The sequence below is a fragment of the Zootoca vivipara genome, chromosome 11 (genome assembly GCF_965207765.1).
Source record: "Zootoca vivipara chromosome 11, rZooViv2.hap1.1, whole genome shotgun sequence".
Classification (NCBI taxonomy): domain Eukaryota; kingdom Metazoa; phylum Chordata; class Lepidosauria; order Squamata; family Lacertidae; genus Zootoca; species Zootoca vivipara.
This window is the reverse complement of record NC_142594.1, coordinates 41,949,396-41,974,934: the sequence shown is the minus strand read 5'-3', so window position 1 is coordinate 41,974,934 and position 25,539 is coordinate 41,949,396. Positions and strand designations below refer to the sequence as shown.

Here is a 25,539-nt window from a genome sequence, read left to right as displayed (position 1 = left end):
TCCTTGTTTAGCTAGAAAGAGAATAAAAATTGTATCAAAGTTATCCTTTTTGGCAATTCCTTTTACCATCCAATTCTGATAAGCTAATTGTTCAGACAAAGCCATATCCAGATTCTGCCAACCCTTTACCATAAAGAAACCCTGTGGTTTTTCAGTAACCTGCTAATTCAAGGTACACGCAAGAACCACTAGTTTCAGTAAAGTATATTAATTGAGCAGCTTCACGTGTTAACCTGTGACAGGGCCTTTTCAGTGGTGTTTCTCCAGTTGTAGTACACTTGATTCCATTATTTACAACTTTCAAGAAGAATTTGAAAACATTCCTGTTTACCCAGGCATTTTGGTGACTGAAGAATACTGTGCCTGGCAACCCTGAGATCACTGAATGGAAGAAAGTTTTAAACTGTAACTGCTTTCAGATGTTTTTAACTGTAATTCTTTTCATAATGCTTTAACTGTTTTAGAATGCTTATGCTTGGTTATTGTTTTTAAATTGTGTATCTGTCGCCACCCTGGGCTCCTTTGAAAGGAAGGGTGAGATATAAATTCAATAAACAACAACAACAACAACAACAACAACTGTTAAGGGTTTGACCTGGAGGCATAATTTGATTTGTGATAATTAATGTATTAGTGAATGCTGTGTCCCAGAATTCCTTTATGTTTATGTAGTGACACCCCCATCATAGATTGAGTAGCTTCCTCTCTCCCCACACCCTTTCCAGCAGTCCCTTAAAGTATCTGGATTTATTCTGTGCATTTTGAGTGGGGTCCAGTATTAACTATTATAACTTTGAATGTTGCTTCCTAAATGTTTGCTAACATTGTCTGTTGGAGTGCTTTATCTTCTGGTAGCTACAGGTTTATGCTTTTAATGCTGTTTGCAACTGCAAAAGTTTCAGGGTGGACATGCTGCTGTACGCCAGTGCACGCGCCATAACTTTCTGCTGAGAACCTGCAATTTTTTTTATCCCACAAATGCTCCACTTTTGTGGTGCTATAGCATAAGAGTGCCCCTCTAGATGGCAATAATGTGATGGTGCAGAGGAAGTATCACAGAACAACTAATAAAGTGGAATGATGCATGGATGGTTTGGCATAAATCCACCACTAATGTACTACTACTGTATAAACTGGCATGTTGCAAAATACACTTACAAAAAAACAGTCTGAAGGGATGCTTTGAGGAGAGTAAGTCTGCAATCCTAAACCCACTTACTTCCCGACCACAGTGGAGCCTACTTGTGCGTCAACATGCACAGAATCCGGCTGTTACTCTCAGTGGAAAGTAGGCATGGGCCGGCAGCCTTACTCCTCTCCTAACGCTGCGCACATTTTCCACCGAGTAATCCCGAACCAGCTGGGGCTGCGCATCTGTTGCGGATCACCCAATCTCTGGAGCCACAACTGCTGCGTGCTCACTTAATTCCACCAAGGCGGAGAGGTTGGCGCCGCAGCACCCACCCCATTTAGGACTGCGGCCTCCCTGGACAAGGAGACGGTTTGCAAGACGAAAGTTACTCCCGAATAAACCTGTTAGCGGGAAAGCAAAGAGTCAGGAAGTAGGGCAAAACTTTCAAAGTGGTAGGAAGGTGGAAAACAACCAGCTCTCCGAGAAAAGAAGAAGAGAGCTAGGCTAGCGGATACCTAGTGCGCCTGGCCATGCATCTGACCCCTTAACGGGGCGGGGCGGGGGGAAGACTTGGAGAGCGGCTGGCGAAGAGCAATGCCCTGCACGGCCTTCGCGGGGAGACAGCCCGGCCCTTCCCGTGTCGCAGGAGTGAGGCAAGCCGCCGCCTAGCTGCGCGCAGGAGGAGACGCCGAACAGGTGGCCAGAGGCAGCGGCTGGCGCGCCAGGAAGGGAGCGGGCGAGCAGCGAGCGAGCGAGCAAGCAAGCGAGGAGTGAGCATGCCTGCTTAGCGCTGGCAGCGGCGGCGCCCCGCTCCTCCTCCCCCCGAAGCATGTGAACGGGCGCCCGCCCGGGCCTCCCCCTTCGCGCCGCCACGGGACTCCGCCGACTTAGTAGCTGCAGGCTCCGCCACCCGCCCGCCCTCGGGCCGGGCTCCCGCTTGGCGCTGCTGGCCGGGCGCGGAAGCGGGGAAGCGCGAAGGGCGAGCTGAGCGCGCTCGTCTCCCTCCGCGCTGCCCCCGATCGCGGGCTGCGCGTAGTAGCAGCGGGCTCCGGGAAGCGCCGGGCCGAGGATCGGGACCGGGAGCCGCGCTAGGCGGCAGGATGAAAGTCACCGTGTGCTTCGGCCGGACCCGGGTGGTCGTGCCCTGCGGGGACGGCCAAATGAAAGTTTTCAGTCTGATCGAGCAAGCGGTGACCAGGTACAGGAAGGCGATCGCCAAGGTGAGTGTGTGGGCGCGACGTGGGGGCCGAAGGGTGGGGTGGGGGAGCTGGGCGGCGGGGAGGGGGAGAGAACTTGGGCGAGGTGAGCAGGAAAGACGGGCTGGAGGCGAAGGAGCAGCAGCAGCTGGAGGAGGAGGAGGGAGAGAGAGGGCGCCTGGGATCAATATGGCGCTTCCTGGAGAGGGGAGGGAGCTGGAAAGAGAGGCGAAAAGTGGAGGCTGGCGGGGAAGGAAGCGAGAGGAGCGAGGGGGGCTCCGATCGGGACACCCCCAGCCCGGAGTTGGGAGCTTTATCAGCTAAGCTGTAGCTGGTTTTCGGAAAGTCTCCCAAGGAAGCGTGGACGAGAGTTTTGGGGAGTAGGGATCGCTTCCTCTCGCTTTCCGTCGTCGTCCGCTGCCGCCTCCCCCTTCCCGCCCCGGGACAGTAAACTTTCAAGCGCCCCGAGCTCTTGTATCCGTCCCTGTTACTGATCCAGAAGGAGGAGAGTGTGCGTGAGAGAGAGAGAGAGCACGATTGGAAATGGGAAGCTTCTGAGTTTGGGGCTGGCTGAGCATCATGGCTCCTTTTCTCCCTTTTGTGCTTCTTCGCTGAGATTTGTGGTTCTTGTGTGTTGTTTTTTAAAGTCCGGTGTGGCGAGATACACAGTTGCAAAAGAGAGTCGCGCGTGGCTTTTGGGCCTGAACTCTTTGTTGCACGTTTTTGTTTTTTTGTTTGTTTTTGGAACCAGCAAGTGGTCGTCGTGGCTGTAGTTCAGCCTCTCTTTCCCCATTCCCACTTCCAAAGACCCCCGCCCACCCCCTCCAATCACGTACTGTAGTTCTTCCGAGGAGGAGGATGGTGTTGGGGAGCTGCTTATGTTGCATTCATCGCCTATGCACGCCGCGGGTTGCAAGGCACAGCTATGCTGTTAGATGTCATTTAAGGCTGACATCTCTCCAGTTGCAATTGTTACACGGAGTTGTAGTTCGGCGTTTTTGTTCAGCAGCAAGTTATATCCACAAAGGTTTGTGGGTTTTGAAAAAGAACAACAACGCTGTGTTATTATTTTTGAAAGAAAAAAAACCCCATTCTTCTTTCATTCCTTCCTGCACCGTGTAAATTTCACCCCACCCCCTCTCTTCGGGAGCTGTGGTTACTGCAAAGAATTGAAATCCAGCCCCAGGCTTTCCAGCTAGTCCAGGCCGGAGAGAGAAAACCCTAAACATGAAATCATGGAGTTCTCATGCATAGGAATAGTAACTGAGTTCTGCTATTAAAAAATAAACAAACTCCAAGCTTTATTTTTCTTCCACCTCCTTTCAGCTCTCAAACACAGAATTGGTTAACTAAAGCAAAAATTAGATTTCTTTTTTTAAAAATTCTTTTAAGTGAGTTCTATTTTCCTGAAAGATAAATAGCTGTGCCATGATGATAATTGTGCAGGTCACATTTTGCACAAATTATGGGCTGTACCCAACTAAGTGCTACTCAGAATAAACCCACTGATATTAATGAGCATAGGTTAGTCACTTTCATTCATTTTGGGGGCCTCCTTTGAATGTGGCTTAACATTGGATGCAGCCACCATATCCTCACCATGCTTCCTGAAACACTGTCAACATGCAGAGTGTGTTTGCCTACTTTTATATGAGGAAGGAGAGAGGCTGTAAGACATTCCAGGGACTGAAATCCCTCCTTTGCACAATTGCCTTTTTGGGTGCTGGGAAACATAAGCAACTGTTTACTTGTGGGTTCCATGAGGTGCTGAACAAAATTAGACTATGCTCAGAACTGTAACTGCTCTGTTGTTCTGGAGCACACTGTCCACTGGAGTTCACATGTCCTCCTGCCTCATAGAGAGCTTGCTTGGATTTCTACTGGATTTGCAGGACCCCTGCAAAATAATAATAATAATGATAATAATTCTGATATAGTTTTGGCAGAATACATAGCTATCTGTAATGTTCAGCTCTTCTGCCTTATTGTAAGATACAATCCCTTTTTTAAGCAGAAAGAAAATACATTCTGTAATTCTGTAACTTTCCCTTTGACTGACAAGTTGATTGCAGGCTTTCATTCTAGAGATGTTTAGTTCTCATCTCTATCTTGTAGCTTGGGGAATTTTTTTTGGGACTTCGTTTGGAATTGAGAGAGAGCATAGGTAATTACAGGAAGGGATGTTTGGGTAAGCCATACAATCCTTTTCTGTTGATATTCCTACTTCCCACCATATTTTAGAACCGTGCATTGAAAATAACAAAACACAGTAGATTATTGATTCAAAGGTAGCTGGCAAATAAGTCTTGTGTGTTGACAGTGCTACTTGTTCTGGGTGGGGTGGGGGACCAAATCCATGGGAAAATCCAAATGACATAAGGAAATACAAAAAAAGGCCCCTGTTAGGAAAATAAGCAACCCATTTATTTTGGAAAACAAAATACCCAATCAAGGTATGTAAGCTCCTAAGAAGTGTTCTTATTCATAGCTTGAACCCCCATCCAAAGTGCAATAAAATGCCTTGCTGTGGAGAGGAGAGCTGGCTTTTAGTGAGAGACAAGCCCAGCAGGTTGTGAGTTATATCAGAATGGCTGGTAGAGGCGGCAGCAGCAGCAGCATGTTGCCTGTAAACCGCAGGACAGCGTGAAAAGAACGGTGCTGTTGCTTATATAGCACTGCCTTTGACATGCCCAGCACCACTTAAAGCCAGATGAAAGGTGGTGTGTGATGGAGTTTTCATTTTGAAACAGGCAACTGGAGATGATTGCAGAGGCACCTTGGGAAGTAGGGTATCACACATATAACAGGCTTGAGGTTGCTGCTGTTTTGCATGCTATGGGTTCGCTCTAAGAAAACTTGCCTGGAAGAGATTTTTATTGTATTTATATCTCACTTTTATTCCAAGGAGCTCAAAGTGGCATACCTGTTTCTCTCCCCTTCTCCATTTTATCTTAGCAACAACCCTGTGTGCTAGGCTAGACTGCAAGATATTAGCTCACCCAAAGTCACCCATTGGGGTCCATGGCTGAGTGGGGGTGTAGACTCTAGTCTTCTTCTTCTTCTTTCTTCTTCTTTGGCGATCACTCGTAGCCGAGTAAGATTGTCTTCCATAAACACGGTTTTAACAATGGGCATTGCAGCCACCCCCCTTACTTTCAGCAAGTGTCCTCATACTCTTCTCAAGAAGTTATCTTCCTCTGTTCCATCGGCCATTGATAACTTATTGGAATACAGTGTCTTAACTCTAGCTGAATATGTGTAGCTGAATGTGTATTAGGTTGCACATGGGTAGGGGAAAGAGATTAGAGAGGTGGCTCACGAGACTCCTTCAGTTGTGTGGTTAAAAGGTGTTTTGACAGAGTTTCAAGTTTGCTTTTTGCTGTTTGCTCTCTGCTTCCCAAACAATTAATGTTTGGGATTGTTTCAACATTGTACCACAGCAAACTCAGGGTTGCTACAAAGTGTTATTTGGAAGTACGCTCCAGACAATCTTGTTTTCCTAAGTGCAACAGCAGTACGTATGATATAATGGTACACAAACATCAACCTGCAGCATTCGTGCTTTGCGCACTTAGGGGCACACTTAAGATGTTTAAGCATCTACTTAAAAATCTAATGTATGAAGAATCCCTTTGTTTTTGGAGAGAGATGGCTCTCACTCAGATACGCCAGCTCACATTGTATGGGGGTGGGTGGGTGGGTGAGGACTTTAAGATGATGATGCTTTCAAGCTCTCAAACCCCAGAGGTGGTTCAGACATGTCAGAGGGGTGTAGCTTTGCTGCATGTCTGAATAATATTTTCATATGGCAATATTTTCATTCAGCAGAGATACCAAGGTATCTCCAGAACTTTATTAAGTTGTGCATTAAATATGCATCCTCCTACTCTCCCAGATCATCACATTATAAAAGTACTTAACTGAATACCTAAATATGCATTATGTGAAATGTTTTGCAGGCAGTGCTGCCATCCATAAGAAAATACTATGCTACTAATTTAAATGTTTGTTTATCCTATTTCTAACCTGCTCTTTACCCTATGGTTATAGTGCAGATTATAGCAATCAAATATACAATACTGAATGCTTTATGGGAAAGGGTGGGGAATCTGTGGTCCTCCCAGATGTTTCAAGCCCACAACTCCCATCATCCTTGACCATTGGCAGTGTTAGCTGGTGGTGATGAGAGCTGGAGTTGAACAAGATGTAGAGGTTCAGCTCACAGGTTCCCCGCTGCTGCTTTATGGCCTCACCCCATCTACAGAAAGCTTTATGGTATGGTTAAACCTGATTGGGAGAAATTGTACAATTAACTTCAAAATAGAGGATATGCAAATGCATGACCATATATTTAAATATTCAATTATACTGATAGATTGTCCTGCTGGTATTATTGGTCAAAATGTTTTGCATTTGAACGGTAAACCTTTGAAACACTCATTGTATTCTTTTTCTAGTCTTATGCAGGCAGTTGGCATTATTGAAAGTTTAGTTGACGTATTTGAATATGTTTTATGCATAGCAACTCCGGCCGGTGCCTGTGGGGTGTGTGTGTGCGCGCGCGCATGTGCGTGGGGGCGGTGAAAATGAAATTTCTTAAAAAACATGTCCCTCCTTTAAAACAATCTTAACACCAACCTTAATAAAGCCTAACATTAGCCACAGCCATCCCTTGTTTCTCCTGCCCAGGGGTCAGCAAGGTTTACCTCGCCTGGGCCGGTTCACTCCAGTGGAGATCCCTCCGTGGGCCGGATCGTGCGCCTGCATGAGCGTGCATGCCTGTGATTTCTGGCATCTGCGCAGATGCGATTTCAAGCATCTGCGTATGCGCAGACTCGATTTCCAGCACCACGGAAGCGAGTCCCCATGCCGCGCTGCGCTGGTTTAGTGCAGCACGCGGGGACTTGCCGAGTGGGTGGCTCGGTTTGGGGGCTGTTCATGGGCTGGCTAAACAACCCCCATGGGCCTTAGGTTGCCAACCCCTGCTCTTGCCTTTGCCAGTCCTCTTCTTCCTCTGTACCAACTCTGAAATGTAGATTGAGTGCTCTTTGGGGCATGTACCTTCCCCTTCTTAAGTTAGTTTGTGACAGGTAACATACACTATGTAAATCATGGGTGGGGAACCTTGATCATTCAGAAGTTGTTGGGCTTCATCATTCCTGACCACTGGCTGCGCTGGCTGGGGAGTGAGAGTAGTTGCAACTTGGGGGTGGGGTGTCGCATAGGTTTCCCATCCCTCGTACAAATAATTATTCTGTTGGGCCATCCTATGCATGCTTACTTGAAAGTAAATTCCATTGTGCTTACTCCAGGTAGACACGGTAGATTCCAGGTTCACCTATAAAAATGCTTTTACCAGAGGAAAGAATTAACCCATAAAAGCTACCATCAATTTAGGCATGACCAAGAGAGTGTGTGGGCGCCAACTTCCTATGCTCTTAAAACATTTCAAGAGTGGTAACCTTTTGGTGGAATGCTGGAAAATGACTGGTTGGCTTTTCATGCAGTATGAAATATAGTAGAGGATCAGCAGAGATGGAATGCATTTGGCAGTTGCTCTTCTACTGGATAGGATTATAGTGGTGGTTTTGGTGAGTTCCAAATATTTGCTGAGAGTACTCATCACAGCTTCTCCTGGACCCCCGTATCTGTTTGTTGACTGGCAGGCTTGGAGTTGCAGCTATTTTGTACCCTTCTTCCTTGCGCTTAAACAAAAAATGAACAAGGTTTCATTTTCAAAGTACTGGAGAGGGAAGTCTGCATTTCAAAGCTCTGTAGTGCCCCTGTAGATACTAGCAACTCATTTCCTACTTTAAAGGCTTATATCCTACATAATTTATGGGACGCAGGTGGCACTGTGGGTTAAACCACAGAGCCTAGAGCTTGCCGATCAGAAGGTCGGCGGTTCGAATCCCTGCGACGGGGTGAGCTCCCGTTGCTTGGTCCCAGCTCCTGCCAACCTAGCAGTTTGAAAGCACATCAAAGTGCAAGTAGATAAATAGGTACCGCTACAGCAGGAAGGTAAACGGCATTTCCGTGTGCTGCTCTGGTTCACCAGAAGCGGCTTTGTCATGCTTGCCACATGACCTGGAAGCTGTACGCCGGCTCCCTCGGCCAATAATGCGAGATGAGCGCCGCAACCCCAGAGTCGGTCACGACTGGACCTAATGGTCAGGGGTCCCTTTACCTTTTTTATCCTATATAATAGTAGCAAACACAGTTTGAGTGCCACTTCTTACATAGCCAATCACAAGATAGAAGTTTCAGCAGGCTTCAGAAGTCCCAAGATTTGCAGAAGTTGCTCCCCCATCTCACCTCCCCAAAACAGGCTGATGACAACTGAGCACAGGACCAGCATAAGACATTCTGACACCTGAGGTGCACCACAAAATGACACTTCACCTCCAGGGAAGAAGGGGTGAGTGAGGATCAACATCAGGAACAAGCAGGGAACAATAAACATCCACCTTGGGATCTGCTGCCCCTGTAAATTCTGCCGCCTGAGGTGGTTGCCTCACCTTGCTTAATGCGTGGATTCTTGAGGGTTGTGTCCCTCTGTTCATAGGATGCTCTTTGCTTCAGCAGATTGGTTTCCAAGAATGGAGGGGGCAGGGAAGTGTTTGGTTTTTTAAAAAACAAATCTACCTTTCTCTTGCTGCCCCCATAGTATTCAAACAGGTCCTCCAACCCTTTGGACCAGATCCGAGGAAGGTTGCAGGGGAATGGGGGAACTGGCAAAAATGGCTTTTTCCTCTTCCATTCATGGAAACCTCTCCTGGATTGAGGAATCTTCCATGAGCAGGAAGCTGCAACTGGATGAAGCCCATAGCTTTAGGTCCCAGTGTCAAGTATTTATTCCTGAAGGGATTACTCAGTTTTGTTTATAGTTGTATGTGCTAATTGTAGAAGTAGTATGCCACAGCCCCTCTGACAGTAGTTTGGCACCCATCAGTTTTTTTAAATGTAAATGATACTTTTAATTGGGTGTGGTCACATTATTCAAATTAGCATTTTGCTGTCAAGCTCTTGGTAAGTACTGGGAGCAGACCTCTGTGGCAGAATCGCCTTGCATAAGAGAGTGCTTTGAAATATTTAGTTATTCTTTGTTTTCCAAAGCCACCCTTCCTCCTCCTGGAGCCCACCAGCCCTAACAATAACAATAAAATACGAACACATAAAAATGTTTAAAATATCCATAACATCTCCATAAAATTTATCAGCAATCAAAACATGAGGCAGGAAGCAATAAAACTGTTAAATTCCAGCACAACTATATTCCAAATACCTGGTGGAAGAAAAACATACATTTTGAATCTACACCAGAATGTTATCAGGGGATGACTTGTAACTCCATGGTGGAGCATCTGCTTTGTGTGTGGAAAGTGCCAGGTTCAACCCCGGATGTCTCCAGTTAGGTTTGGAAGAGACCTCTGCCTCGAACCCTGGAGAGGTGCTTACAGTAAGAATAGACAGCAGTGAGCTAGATGAACCACAATAGCCTATCTTGGCATAAAGCTCCCATCAGTATGGAGGGCACTGGGTTTCATTAAGGATGGACTTCTACAATGGGGTGGCCACCACTGAAAATGCCCTGTTTCAATTCAACCCTCCATGTGCCATGCTAATCAATGGCATAATGATCTGCTCCACCCCCAGATATATATACTTCATCTTTATTTTGTTTCTACTATTACAGCTAAATGGAAGTGACTTGATAAAACCACCTTCCATTTGCTTTTGTTCATGAAAGTTTTGCCATCTTGTGGGAGGCTTTTGTGTGTTGGCACATCTGTTAGTGGTTTTGTATATTGTCCTTCACAGCAGAAAGCCTGTGAATTCCATCTTTGTTGATTCAGTGTGCAGCTCCTTTTCTTGCGTAACTGGTTTTCAGTTCTGTGGGAAACAAGTGTTTGAATTATACCTGTTAGAAAACTCTAAGAGCAAAATTGTAGAGCCTTCAGTCTTTTGGCTCCTGATCAGTCTTCTAATGAAGGCTCTAGCTCCCAATTAACCCCAGGCCTAGGGGCTTGATCTGGCCCCCCAGGCACTTTTTCTGACCTGCTGACTGCCCCTCCTGATTTTGACACTGATGGCAAAAAGGAAAAATAATAATAAATTGGACAGTGCACTGGATTGGGTGGAGAGGTTTAAATCTTGCCCAACCAAGCACCCTGATGGAAATGCAAAGCACCTTTTCCTCTTGATCACCTGCATTGGATCAGTTGAGGTGGGCTGTTGTTGACTTGTACATGTGTGCAGAGAATATATGGTGACCACACCTGCTGCTTGTGTGCAGTTTCCAGAAGGGTGATCAAAGTTGAATGCGGTCCTTGGGCCAAGAAAGGGTAGCTACCCCCTACTTATAGCTTTATGACTGCTATGAAAAGGGAGAAACATTGCGTTGGATCTCAATTTTACAGTAGTGCAGTCCTAAGTACATCTATTTAGAAGTAGTACATCCTATTGAATTTAGTGGGGCTAATTCTCAGGTGAGTGGAGTTAGGATTGCAGTCTCAGCTGTGCTTGGAAGTTATTTCAGTGGGTCTGCTATATGCATGTCTTGAATCTGGATCCAATCCATTGGCTCTCTGTAAGCTGAATATGGTCTTGATATGTGCCAGGGGCTATTTGACCTAAAATGTGAAGGTGTAGAGCAGGCACCCCCAAACTGCGGCCCTCCATATGTTTTGGCCTACAACTCCCATGATCCCTAGCTAACAGAACCAGTGGTCAGGGATGATGGGAATTGTAGTCCAAAAACATCTGGAGAGCCGAAGTTTGGGGATGCCTGGTATAGAGGGTCCCTCAGAATTTGGGGAGCACAGGAGGCTGCAACAGAAAGGGGTTTTGTTGTTGTTGTTGTTGTTGCTGCTGCAAAAATTGTCTCCCCTGTTCTTATATTAGCACAGGTGTACAGATTACAGAACCTTTAGCCCACCATATGTTGTTAAACTACAATTCCCATTGGTCATGCTTCCTAGGACCAATGGAAACTGTAGTTCGGCAACACCCAGAGAGCCAAAGATTCCCCACTCCTGCCTTCGTGGATGTCTCTACTGGTTCCTGCACTGCTCTGCAAGAGGAGTGACAGGCTTGGATTTCCCCATAATCTTTAATTTCTGGTGGGTGTAGGTGTAGGGGGGTGAATGGGTCACTGGGCTAGAAGCCATCCATTTGGTTTCTTTTACAAACTGTCTTAATTTTATTTGGCAAAATATTTTTAGCAGTTGTGGATTTATGGAATAGTAGCTCCAATTGTTGTTTTTGAATAATGTGTTCCAGATGTGTTCCAAGATAAAAGGAGATGTTTGAACTAACTTGTTTGGTTTTTTCCAGTTTAAATAACATAAAATTCTAAATAGCCCATTGTTTATACCTACGAGACTATATTTTTCTCCTTATTTTTAAAGGCTGTGTGAGATAGCTATATTTTATTTTAATTATCAACTGCAAATATGTTTGCTTTTACTCAAAAGTAGCCAAAAAAGCTTACCTTAGCACATTTACACGGTGGAAAATCTACTTCTTGGCCAAAGTGTGTGCCTGTGTGTGTGTGGCAAACTATGCATTGTAAATAAACGAAGGTTTGGTTTTGCGTTAAGAATTGATATGTAAATAGACTTGACATACTCTTGTAAATACACAAGAAAATGTATGTTTCTGAAGCGGGCGAAAGTATCTTACAGTATTAAAGTAACACAGAGTATCCCTCTGGTGGTGTTAGCATAGTATAATAAATTTTGATAGCTAAAGAGAGAAAGAGAGAGAGATGTTTCCTTTGAAATTTCCAGTTCTCCTCTCCCTGCCCTCATTGCCCTGAATTTTAGCCTTTTTTGCATTGTCCTCATTTTGATGAAAACTGGAAACATCCTTAGCACTGAGAATTCAGTGCTAAAAGACCATCGTGTCTCCCAAGGAACTGTGCCCCTATCTCTGTGGAGTTGGGAGGGATGTTCATCTGAACTTGTGTTAGAAATTCAGATTCATAACCTATTTGCCAAATGCTCCTTAAATCCAGGTTATGGGCACCACAATGGATTGTCTAGATGCCAGGGAGTGTGTGATGTGGCCAGGGAATGGGCATGTTAGCCCCACCCGCAGCTGCTATGTCAAGGTTTCCAGTTGTCTGGTGAGGCCCTTTGGACATAAGGACATAAGGAGAGCCCAGCTGGATCAGGTCAGAGGTCCCTCTATTACAGCATCTTGTGTCTCAGGTGGGAAGCCCACAAACTGAACTGGAGTCCTACACAGTCCTTCCCACTTGTGATTCTGAGCAGCTGTATTTGGAGGCACAGTGCCCCTGTTAGTGGAGACAGAGCACAGACATAATGGCTAGTAGACACTAATACCCCTATCCTTCATGCAGCTCTGCTTCTCAATCTCCCTGTGGCTTGTGATTGACCACGGTATCCTCCTGGACCAGCTCTGCAGAATGGGTACTGGGGACAATGTATCATTGGTTCCTAGAGGGTGATATTCAGACACTAGCATTGGGAGACTGTGCTTCAGCTCCATGGTTTTTGCACTATGGTACAATCTTGTCCCCAGTGCTGTTTTTTATCTATATGCAGGGTGTGTCCACAAATGTAAGTTTGTGGGAAGCTGGGGTGTTTTGTAGTGTACCCAGCACTGTATTTTGTAGTGTACCTAGCTGCCCTCTGCGTGCATATACAGTGGTACCTTGGTTTAAGAGCAGTTCTGTTTGTGAACGATTCGATTTATGAACTCTGCAAAACCGGAAGTAGTGCCCCGGTTTGCAAACTTTACCTTGGTCTAAGAATGAAATCCAAATGGTGGAAGGTCACTGGTGGCGGGAGGCCTCATTAGGGAAAGCGCGCCTCGGTTTAATAATGGTTTTAGTTTAAGAATGGACTTCCGGAACGGATTAAGTTCATAAACTGAGGTGCCACTGTATCTTGTTATGCAGGGCTTGTTTTGTGTGTAAATAGCCAAGCAACTTAATCATAAACACATTATGCCATTAACACATTCCTACAAAATTAATATATTTATTAATATTAATGAATGACATGTGTTTTGTATGAATTAGTGGTGTAATGCATTTGGTTTTCAAATGCATTGTAAGTTGCTTGGAAACCTTAGGGCAGGTGTGGGGAACCTTTGGCCTTCCAGATGTTGCTGAACAACAACTTCTGTCAGTCCCAGTAAACATGGCCAATGGCCAGGGTTGATGGGAATTGTAGTTCAGCAACTGCTTGAAGGCCAGGCATAGGCAAACTTGGCCCTCCAGATGTTTTGGGTTGACAACTCCCATCATCACTAGCTAACAGGATCAGTGGTCAGGGATGATGGGAATTGTACTCTCAAAACATCTGGAGGGCTGAGATTGCCTATGCCTGTTGAAGGCCAAAGGTTCCCCACACCTGCCTTAGTGATGTTGGTGATGATGAAGATATAAAAAGGAAGGGAAGGGGACAGGAGGTCTAGTGTTTAGTACAGAAGGCCTGGGGGGTGGTGGACCCCCTTCTAACACAGAAAAAGGTAATGTGAAGCCTTCCTGATGTTGCTGAACTACAACTCTCATCATTCCTGGCCACTGGCCATTTTGGCTGGTGCTGATGGGAATTGTAGTCTAACAACAGGGTATCCTGTTGGCTTATTCTGCTACAACAATACCTTTCAGCGCCGTCTTAAGTGCTCCCGGCGCCGTGGTGTGCCGGATCCTCCGGCGCCCACCGGATCCCTCCGGCGCCCTCCTGCCCCGTTCTGGCACCCTCTCACCCCATTTCCCAGCGCGGTGGGCGGGTGGGCGCCGCGCACAGCGCGGGTGCAACAGGCGCTGCTGCGCGGCAGGCGGGCGGGCAGGCGCAGCTGCGCGGCAGACCGGTCGGCCAGCGGGTGGGCGCAGCTCGCGGTGCCCTCCTGGCGGGCCAGCGCCATGGTGCCCTGCGCCACCCAGCCTGCACGTAGGGCCGGGCCTGATACCTTTGCTAATCTACAAATATACAGTCATACCTCGGTTGAAGTACACCTCGGTTTGAGTATTTTCAGTTTAAGTACTCCGTGGATCCGTCTGGAACAGATTAATCCACTTTCCATTACTTTCAATGGGAAAGTTCGCTTCAGGTTAAGTACAGACTTCTGGAACCAATTGTGTTTGTAAACCGAGGTACCACTGTATGCCATAATGTATTTGTTCACATTTAAGATGCCACAAGATGCTGTGTTTTCTTTTCCAATAGACTAACAGCTATCCCTCTGGGAGACAAAGGTTTCCTGCTCCCCTTTAATAGATGGGTAGGAGAGAGAATTTCAGCAAGCGCAGATTTGTATCACTCCTGCAGCATTAAGACAGGGCAAAATTCCCCTGCAATACAACTGTTAAAATTCTGTCCCCAGTTTCATCTGGTTGTCCTAGTGGGGGGTAATGGGGAGAAATAAATTGAGATGTTGAAGGAGTTGTGGGGCAGATGGCTCAGTAGGGCTGGATAAAAGGGGAAATGATTTGTTTCATTGCTATGAATAAGCACTTTCTACTTGGGTAGAAAGTTCTGAAAGTTTCCTTGTTCTGAAAAGCAGGATCAAAGCAGGAAGACTATAACAACAAACCCTTAAATCACATACGGTAGTAGGTGGGAGAAAGACTGATGGGGGAAGAAAGGTAAGGAGCTGAAGGGGAAATAGTTAAAGGTGATGCATCCATCCTAATAAAAAGAGATAAGGGTGACATTTTTGAGAGACCTGGTTAACATTTTACGAATTGAATGGGGGAAACGCTGCAGGACAAATAACTGGGAAGAGGAGTTTGAATAAAATGATTGGAAAGTAGAGAGAACAGACATTATTCAAGGATAGGGTCACGATATATACCGGAAAATTCTGGTAATGTCCGGTGGTGGAGGCTTAATTGGTGTCCAGGAGGAAATTTCAATTTAATAGTAAATGTTTGCGCTGTGAGGTCACTTTCTTGTTGCTGTGCAGGGATGATTTTGCATGTATTTAAGTCAACCTTGACCTTTAATTCAGTAACAAGCCTAATGTAGGTTGTTGGGTTAATGTACCTAAAAATGTATTGTGTTAAAGTTTAGTGTAGGTTCATGTAGGTAAAGACACAATTTTTTAATTTCTGACTCCAATCTGTGCATTTCAGTTGTGTGTTGAATTGCATGGCCATCCTGAGTCACTGTATTGATATACTAATGAAACACATGTGGATCCACTGACATTAGCTTTCCTGCCAAGGATATTCAGCCCTTTTCATATGTTAGTAGTGCACAATCATATGATTCAAAAACAGCTGGTATTTCTCCCATTTGTGGAGTGTTATAATAACACCCTTCCAAGGTTCTTGTAAAACCATACGGAATACACTTTGCGCTTCCCTCTTTCTCATGGTATATGTATATCTTGCATATGGATTTGTTTATTGGATGGTAGTTTAATACCCCTAATTCTCTTCATTCAGCACCACTATGTTCATTTCCAGTATTCAAATCAATGTGCTCCAATGTCCAGTTTTAAAAATTGTCTCTCAGATAGAAAAGTAAGTGTGCTATAATACAGAGGATTCTTATAAGTTGAGTACAATCCTATAGATGGGGAGTGGGGAACATTTGGTCCTGCAGATGTTCCTAAACTGCAGTTCCCATCAGACCTACCAGGTATGACCAATGGTCAGGGATGATGGGATTTGTAATTCAGCAACATTTTGAGGGCCATAGATTCCTCACATCTGTTATAGCTGGATTCAAATTCCCATTGAATTCAGAACCTCTAGCACAGGCACCCCCAAACTCAGCCCTCCAGATGTTTTGGGACTACAATTCCTATCACCCCTGACCACTGGTCCTGTTAGCTAGGGATGATGGGAGTTGTAGTCCCAAAACATCTGGAGGGGATGTGCTCTAGCACTTACGCAGCTGGATATAGGATTGAAACCCTTGTATGAACAAAAACTTGGCCACACTACTAAACAGAAAGTGCCATATATATGGTGACTGCATATTATGCGAGTATCATCACTTTCCTCAAATCTGAAATTTTTGCCTGAACAATATCTACACATATCAAATTTCCAATATAAGAATGGCTCATGTGATGGTTTTTTTGTTTCTCAGTTCTGCTCAGCATACATATCTATTCAGCATTTAAAAAACCCCCACATAGAACCATGTTCCCCCGTTTAGCTGTTAATATCAATTTACACTTAAATGCCTAGGGCATTACTTTTTTGTTATTGACATTTTCTTGTTTTGAAATACATATGCCTTCTGGATATCAGTCATCTGAACATCCTCAGGTAAAGGTACCCCTTACCGTTAAGTCCAGTCATGGACAACTCTGGGGTTGCGGCGCACATCTCGCTCTATAGGCTGAGGGAGCCGCCGTTTGTCCGGGTCATGTGGCCAGCATGACTAAGCCGCTTCTGGTGAGCCAGAGCAGCGCATGGAAATGCTGTTTACCTCCCCACTGGAGCGTTATCTATTTGCACTTTGATGTGCTTTCGAACTGCTAGGTGGGCAGGAGCTGGGACCGAGCAACAAGAGCTCACCCTGTTTCAGGGATTTGAACCGCCGGCCTTCTGATCACCAAGCCCTAGGCTCTGTGGTTTAGACCACAGCACCACCCGCACCCCATATGAACATCCTCAACACACCTCTAAATCTGTTGCCCTTCTCTGGCTTCATTGTCTCTGTGAAAGCATGGATTTTACACCCCCACCTAATTTTGTGTATTTTAGACCGCACCCCCCCCCCCCAAACCCATAGTTTTATATTTCTCCACAACTTTGACATCCTTCTTTAGACTGTCATTAATTTTTGGTGTTTTAACCGGAAGTGTATTCTAAATTGTTGCCAGCCCCCATCACTGTCTTTGCCCTCTGTTTTCCCCCTCCTTTTTGTTGGTTACAATCCCAGTCTTGCTTATACTTTTTTGGATTGTGTGAGGTTAAAACTCATGATAATGATAAACCATAGTTTACTGTTGCATACCTAGTTGGGGCTGGTAGGAGTTGTAGAGCACCAATATGATGAAGGCTGATACAGAAAATAGTAAGTTTAGAGGGGCCAATAATCTGACTTGTCTAAGGCAACTTCCTATGTACTTGTTACAGGTAGGTAGCCATGTTGGTCTGCTGTAGTCGAAACAAAATAAAAAAATTCATTCCAGTAGCACCTTAGAGACCAACTAAGTTTGTCATTGGTATGAGCTCATACCACTGACAAACTTACGGTACCAATAGTTGGTCTCTAAGGTGCTACTGGAAGGAATTTACCATAGATAGATAGATAGATAGATAGATAGATAGATAGATAGATAGATAGATAGATATTCCTATTCCTATTCCTATTCCTATTCCTATTCCTATTCCTATTCCTATTCCTATTCCTATGTACTTGTTACAATTGTGGAGGTCTTTTGCTGTGCTTATTCAGTTTGGTAGTTTGATTTATCTCAGTCTTATTTAGGAGACCCTCCTAGTGGGTTGTGCTTCAGACTTAAAATAATATGTAAGTGACTTTACAAAGCAAAACAATTTTACCTATGTAGATCTCTTTGCAAAATCCATATAAACAGATGTTATGATGTCATGTCACAATGCTAAGTGTTACCACATGCTGCAGAAAGAAAGGATCAGTTTGGCAAATGAGTGCTGCTGTAGAGGAGAGCATCATGCTTTCTGTAGCATGTACTGTACTTCTTCCCTTAGTTTTTCAGAGAAGTGCTGTGATATTGTCTGTTTATCATTGTCAAGCTGCACGAATCCTGTAGAGAAAGGAAAGACACATTGTTGAAGGCTTAGAGAAAAAAGAAGCACGAAAGATTTGATACTTTCCTTCCATTAAGCTACACTTGAAATTTCTGAGACTCTGAACAACATAAATAATTTGAGCAGTTCCCTTTTTACTTTGCTCTTTCCAATAATGAAAATGAAGAATGGAGCAAAGCAGGATTAATTTAATTAAAAACAAAATGTCTCTGGGAAAAAAAATCAGACCAAAGTCCATCTACTCCAGCTTTTCATGTCCAATAATGCCTAGCCATATGTTTCTGAGCTTTCAGAAATAGGATGTGAAAGTGTTTGGCCTTTTTCTTTTTGATTTTACCTGGCATCTGGTCTTCTGAGGTAGTAGTAAACTTTAATACGATCAAAGACCAGCAAAATCTGAGGTATGCTTTCTCTGGAAGTTCATTTAACTAGGCTCTACAAACTGTTGCTGTTCACTGTGGGGAAGAGTTGCCTCTAGCTGAAGGAGCCGAGCAGTGGTATTTTATTTGTCACATTACTCATCTGATACAAAGTACCATCACCTTCCCTCCCCTTACTTCCCATTGTCATTTTGTGCTGACATTCATGGCACTTTTATCGAAACAGTCATACCTCGGTTTAAGTACGCTTCGGTTTAAGTCAGGCATCCCCAAACTTCGGCCCTCCAGTTGTTTTGGACTTCAATTCCCATAATCCCTGACCACTGGTCCTGCTAGGGATCATGGGAGTTGTAGGCCAAAACATCTGGAGGGCCGCAGTTTGGGGATGCCTGGTTTAAGTACTTTCAGTTTAAGTACTCTGCAGACCTGCCTGGAACAGATTAATCCACTTTCCATTACTTTCAATGGGAAAGTTCACTTCAGGTTAAGAACCTTCAGGTTAAGTAAAGGTAAAGGTAAAGGGACCCCTGACCATTAGGTCCAGTCGTGACCGACTCTGGGGTTGCACGCTCATCTCGCATTATTGGCCGAGGGAGCCGGCGTATAGCTTCCAGGTCATGTGGCCAGCATGACAAAGCCGCTTCTGGCAAACCAGAGCAGCACACGGAAACGCCGTTTACCTTCCCGCTGTAGCGGTTCCTATTTATCTACTTGCATTTTGACGTGCTTTCGAACTGCTAGGTTGGCAGGAGCTGGGACCAAGCAACGGGAGCTCACCCCGTCACAGGGATTCGAACCGCTGACCTTCTGATCAGCAAGCCCTAGGCTCAGTGGTTTAACCACAGCGCCACCTGGGTCCAACTTCCAAAACCATTTACACTCATACTTCGGGTTCATTATGCTTCAGGTTGAGTACTCCACGGACACATCTGGAACGGATTAATCCACTTTCCATAACTTTCGATGGGAAAGTTGGCTTCAGGTTAAGTACGCTTCGGTTTAAGTACTCCGCAGACCGTCTGGAATGGATTAATCCACTTTTCATTACTTTCAATGGGAAAGTTCTCTTCAGGTTAAGTACACTTCAGGTTAAGTACAGACTTCCGGAACTAATTGTGTACTTAAACCAAGGTACCACTGTATATGTGCACTTACTCATATTTTTACCAAAACAAAAACAAAAAACCCCACCAGAGCTGAGCCAATTAATTAAATACTGGCAAAGAAGAATTTCAACACTTGATCATAGAGCGGGTGTTAAGCCCCGTGACACAAGAAGTGTACCGAGCATTTATAGTGCATACAACTTAATGTGCTAGAGAGCTACATGCTTTTGCTTGTCCAACACACTTTAGAGTGCTAGGCTCACATGTAATGCCATGCCATAGTGAAAACAAGCCAAGGTTTGTAAGCGAAAAAACAAGTCATGATTTCAGATCATACTGTTAGCAGTAAAATAACCATAGCTAAACTACTGGACAAAATCTGCACATAATGTTAAGCCATGGTGTAATAGACCATAGTGTAATAAACAGTTGTTTAGTCGTGTCCGACTCTTCGTGACCCCATGGACCAGAGCACGCCAGGCACTCCTGTCTTGCACTGCCTCCCGCAGTTTGGTCAGACTCATGTTGGTAGCTTCGAGAACACTGTCCAACCATCTCCTCCTCTGTCGTCCCCTTCTCCTTGTGCCCTCCATCTTTCCCAACACCAGGGTCTTTTCCAGGGAGTCTTCTCTTCTCATGATGTGGCCAAAGTATTGTAATAAACAGTGGCTTAGTGTTATTGTGCGAACCAGACCTACTATGATCTAGTTTGGACTAACTTAAATGTACACTTTGTCATTATTTGGCTACAGTGAACATGCATTAATGTGTGTTAGATACATTTCCTCTGTGGGGTGAAGCAAGAGTTTTGTCTCTTAAATTTGCCTGGGGGTTGTTGTCCCTTGAGCGTTTGCCCTTTTGAGTCCTCTTACACAGGCTGGTAAGAGCTTAGGTTGTTTAACACGCTGCAACTGAGGGAAGTGCTACAGGCAATGACTGATTTAACAAAATAAGTTACAATGGCTGCATCAGCCGAATCTTATGGCAAAGATGTTATAAATGTCTTTTTAGCCATGTTGTCTGTGTCTTGAAAGATAATGTGTTTCGTTCTGCATAGTGTAGCTCAAAGGCATTCTTAAGCACAGTGCGCAAAATGATGGGTGTCACAATTTAAAGTGCTTGTTGTGCTGCAACCTGAAAGGAATATGGTTGTACCGTAAGCCCTCAACTTATGCAGGGGTTATGCATATAACATATAGTCAAAACACATTGAGTGTAATGGTGGGTGGGATTGCCAAAATCATTTCCCCTGCACATCTGCCCCCTTTCTACCACATTTATTATTATTTCTTTGTCAAGCGCCTAAGGCTGAATGCACACAAGTTAAATGTGCATAAGTTGCAGGCTTACTGTAATTCATCCTAACTATGTGTGAATCATTTGGTCCCTTAAAGGCGAGCAAGTTTATTAGGACATAAGCAATCATGAATACAATAGAGATAAAGGTGCTGGAGCAGTAGTTCAAGTTCATGTTTATTGTTCTGGCAAAAGGCCGTCACCAACTTGTAGCAATAATATTAATGTAATAATACAGAACATCTATCCAATACACACAAACAAGTTTAAATCTAGCTTGATTTCAGATTAAACCTTTGATCCATCACAACAGCTTATAGCGATTTTATGTAAACCCTTTATCCTGATTATTATTATTTTGCAGCTAATGCATAGAGGGACGCACTCTGTGTTTTAAAGCTAGCTATTATTACTACTTCACAGAAACATTTTCTGCCAGGGTGTACCCGCTTGCTTGTATGAACAAAGGTTTCAGAAAGTGATCTCTTGGGTCTCTATATACAGTGAGGGGGGAAAGTATTTGATCCCCTGCTAAATTTGCCCGTTTGCCCCCTGACGAAGAAATGATCAGTCCATAATTTTAATGGTAGGCTTATTGTAGCTGTGAGAGACAGAATAACAACAGGAAAAACCCCAGGAAACAAAAGTGAAAGTACAGTGGTACCTCATGTTGTGTACGGGATCCGTTCCAGAGCCTCGTTTGCGACATGAGCAGTACGCAACATGAAGTGCTGTGTCTGTGCATGTGTGCGCATGCACATGATGTCATTTGTCGCGTCTGTGCATGCGCAAACCGCCGAACCTGGAAGTAACCCATTCCGGTACTTTTGGGTTTTGCGCGTATGTATCCTGTGTCGTACCCAACCCGCAGCATTTGTAACAAGAGGTATGACTGTATTTGATCCTTTTGCAAAAGGTGACTTACTTACACTCATGAATTTCACTCATTATAATGCACATCAATATCTGACTTTTGTCTTCTGGGTTTCTGGGGTTTTTCCTGTTGTTATTCTGTCTCTCACAGCTACAATAAACCTACCATTAAAATTATGGACTGGTCATTTCTTCGTCAGGGGGCAAACGGGCAAATTTAGCAGGGCATCACTGTAAGTAAGGTGCAGGCTAACAGTTAATGAGTGATATTTTCACCTGAAGTTGACAAAAAATGCAAAGTGGCTTATTACTTTATTAATTAATTAAATTCATATACTCCTCTTCATCCCAAGATCCCAGATCCCAGGACAGAGAAATGCAAAACGAGAAGTAGCAGTTCTTTTAATATACTTTAACTGAACACAGTATGCTCTTGCTTTAATTGTTGGCCAAGATAAAGGTGAAAAGACCAGTTAATGGTCACTTCACTGGAGGCCCATTAGACATGTGACTGCATGTACAAAGCTTTTCGTGCTACCTGGGGAGAAGAAAAATGAATTGTACCAATTTTAAAAAGCTGTCATCCTGCAGTTTCTTGGAGCCCTAATTAAATATTGTTTGTATGGATTGTGCAGACCGTGTGTGAGTTCCCACCCCCTGTTGAAATAAAATTCTTTATAGGGATGGTAATATAAAGAATCTGGTCATATCAACTTGAACCAGAGGGAGAGAAAAATACATCTTTGTATGGAGACACTCATTGATAAACTGGACTGTGTAGCCTAATTTTCAGTTTCGATGGTGCTCTGTTGCATCCCACTTTGTGTGCAGTTTTGTTAAGAATGCATGAAGAGTCTGCATGTCAATTGTATACATTTTGTGCGTGCTTTTTTATGAAAAATGATTACTTACCAATGCATCCACTGGTAAGACATGCATTTTGTATACATCTTTTATGTAAAATACGTATTTTTGTGTGAGTTTTTTTCACACCCAAACTGCATTGCAAAATCCAGAGAAGGCTGTATTTCAGCTTGGGGTTGCATACTTGTGCTCCAGTCTACAAGCATAGGATCGCACTGGTTTACTGTTAAAGGTGGACCTAATGAATTCGTTCTCTATCTCTATAGAAACCTGCGGAATCTGGAAGCTACACATTCCTAGTCTTGTGCTACTGCAGGAGGAGAGACAGGAAAGGCTGGCCAGTTGCAGAATGACGTACCATTTTCACTGCTGTCTCCAGGGCGAAAGTTAGACTGGTGGAGATCTATAGCTGTGGTGGGGTTCACATGTGCTTGTACCGGTAGTTGCAGGCTGGCTAGTTCTTAACAGCTTGCCCAGAAGTGGGGAATTCCATGATACCATAGCTGATCTGAATTGAACTATGTGTTATTGCAGTTGCTTTTTTTTAAATATGACAGTAGAGATATGACAATATCTCTATTCTGGATATTGTCAGATGATAACTCATTATCCCTGACCATTGGCCATGCTAGCTGTGGCTAATTGGAGTTGGGAGTCCATTAAGATCTGGAGGGCACCATGTTTGCTACCCCTGTAATACAACCATGGACTTGTCTGCCTTGCATTTATCATCCCAGCCAGGATAGGCCTTGTTCCAGTTTTTGTAAAATGTTTGGAAATGCATCACTTTGAGCTTTTGAAACACAGCACCAAATGCTTGCCATTTTAAGTTTCCCACTGAAGCTTTTTCTCCAAACCTGTTGCCCTGATGGATGCAGTTGCTTGCTTTAGTGTTTGGAAAAGGCAACACAAGTGGCCTTTGCAAGCAGAAGAATCTGGTAAATACAGTACCTTTCAGCAACATGATAGCTATTGTCTGTGTTGTGTCTTAAGAAGCCTTCTTAAGGCTACTTTGCATTCAAAGTATGTGCTTTGGGGAAAGGCTTTGTGTATAGTAAATTAAGGAAGGATATGCAATTGGAAGCAAGGCGTGTAGCAATCAAAGGGTCTGGTTCACTACTATATTTAGGAATTTCTTTCCCTTTGATATCATTTCAAGGCTCACTTTTGGAGCTGGTACCCACAACTCTTGGCCATTCATCATTGAACAAGCATATAAGATTGTGCATGGTGCGGAGAAAGTGTATAAAGAAAGGTTTCTCTCTCTCTCCCCCGTAATTCTACTGGTAATACTCAGGGGCACCCAGTGAAGCTGAATGTTGAAAGATCCAGGGTGGACAAAAGAAAATAGTTCTTCACACAACACATAGGTAAACACTCCCACAAGATATAGTGATGGTCACCAACATGGAAGGCTTTAAAAGAGCATTGGACAATTTTGTGAAGGATAAGACTTAGGCATTGTGCCTGGTAGCTATCTCCATAGTCAGAAGCAGAAAGCCAGTTGCTTGGAGACACAGGTGTAGAGAGTCGTGGTGTGTTCAGGTTGTACTTTAAGGCATCCCATGGGTTGGTCACTGTGCAAAACACATGCTGGACTAGGTGGGCCTTTGATCTGATCCGATCCAGCAAGGCCTTTCTTTATGTACATTCAACCATCAAGGGACTCAGTACTCATGCAGTGTTGCATCTTTGCTTCCCACCAATGCCCTATTCTGTCCCCCACCCCGTTTATTGGGAAACATGACAGGTTGTATCTCTTAATCTGGAAGGATATTTCCCCCCCCATAATGGTTGAGTCCCCTCACCCATGATCCAGTTTTTCAAAGAGTTATCTCTACTTCATTTAGTTTCTCACTTTGAAGGGCTGCTGCACTCCAGTTTGCTTCAGCTCTTATCACTCCGGTTTTCTTTTCCTTTCCCAGTTTCAGTCTCCCAAGTAAATAAGACCTAAATGAAAATTATCTCATTTGAAAGTTAAGCTCCTTCAAGAATGCTGTTCCTGCTTTCCTTTTGTTCTGCGGCTTCCTTTTATTTCCTTTTCCCATTGTGCTTTAAGTGTGCATTCTTAATCTTAAATGATTTCACAGGTAAATCTCAGTAGATTTTGTCAAAAGTCCCCATTGGCTTGAAGAGGACAGGCTGAGGGCTAGGACACATCACATGGTTGCTGCATTGCAGCAGCTCTCAGTGACTTTCCTGTGCCACACAAGAGGCTGGTAACAGTTCCGCACCCAAACCATGTGACACACCAAACCATGAGCTGCCCATCAGCCAAGGCTCTAGCTGCCTGCTAGATATGGGGTTGCCAAGCTCCTGTCAGGCAATGTTACGTGCATACATTTGTCTTGGTGGACCACCTGTGAGGTAGGTAGGTTAGGCTGAGACAGCATGACTGGCTCAAGGTCACCCAGTGAACTTCATGGCTGAGTCGGGATTTGAATCCTAGTCTACATAGACCAACATTCTAACCATTACACCATGCTGACACTATTCTCCTAAAGAAGACTTTGATGAAACGTTGGGCACATCTCTGCAATTACTGTATATTCCTGCGTACAGTATAAGACTACTTTTTAACCCAGGGAAATCTTCTCAAAAGTCGGGGGTCGTCTTATACACCAGGTCGTATTTCTGAAATGCCGAGTATATGCCAAACTCTATATTTTAACTGGAAAAGTTGGGGGTCGTCTTACACACCCAGTTGTCTTATACGCCGGAATATACATAATTGTTAACATACATACACCATATTCTTTTGCCTGTTAAAGTCTTCCTTAAAAATGAAAGTAGCTGCATCTTATTGACACACACAAAAAAGTACCATTGTTAAATACAGTGGTATCTCTACTTACGAATAACTCGACTTACGAATGTTTCTACTTACGAATGGAGCTCCGTCCGCCATCTTGGATGATGTTTAGATAGGATTTTTTTCTACTTACGAATTTTTAGATAG

General features: G+C 44.2%; 1 protein-coding gene across 1 annotated transcript in view; it reads left to right on the top strand.

Moving 5' to 3' along the window:
* The first annotated feature begins 1,704 nt into the window (after positions 1-1,704).
* The window catches only part of PARD3 (par-3 family cell polarity regulator), a 561,410-nt gene continuing 537,575 nt past the window's right edge, over positions 1,705-25,539 (top strand). Inside the window, exon 1 of the mRNA XM_035129013.3 lies at positions 1,705-2,352. Coding sequence (XP_034984904.1) covers positions 2,233-2,352 — 120 coding nt within the window. The 5' untranslated portion in view covers positions 1,705-2,232. The remainder of the gene's footprint in view (positions 2,353-25,539) is intronic.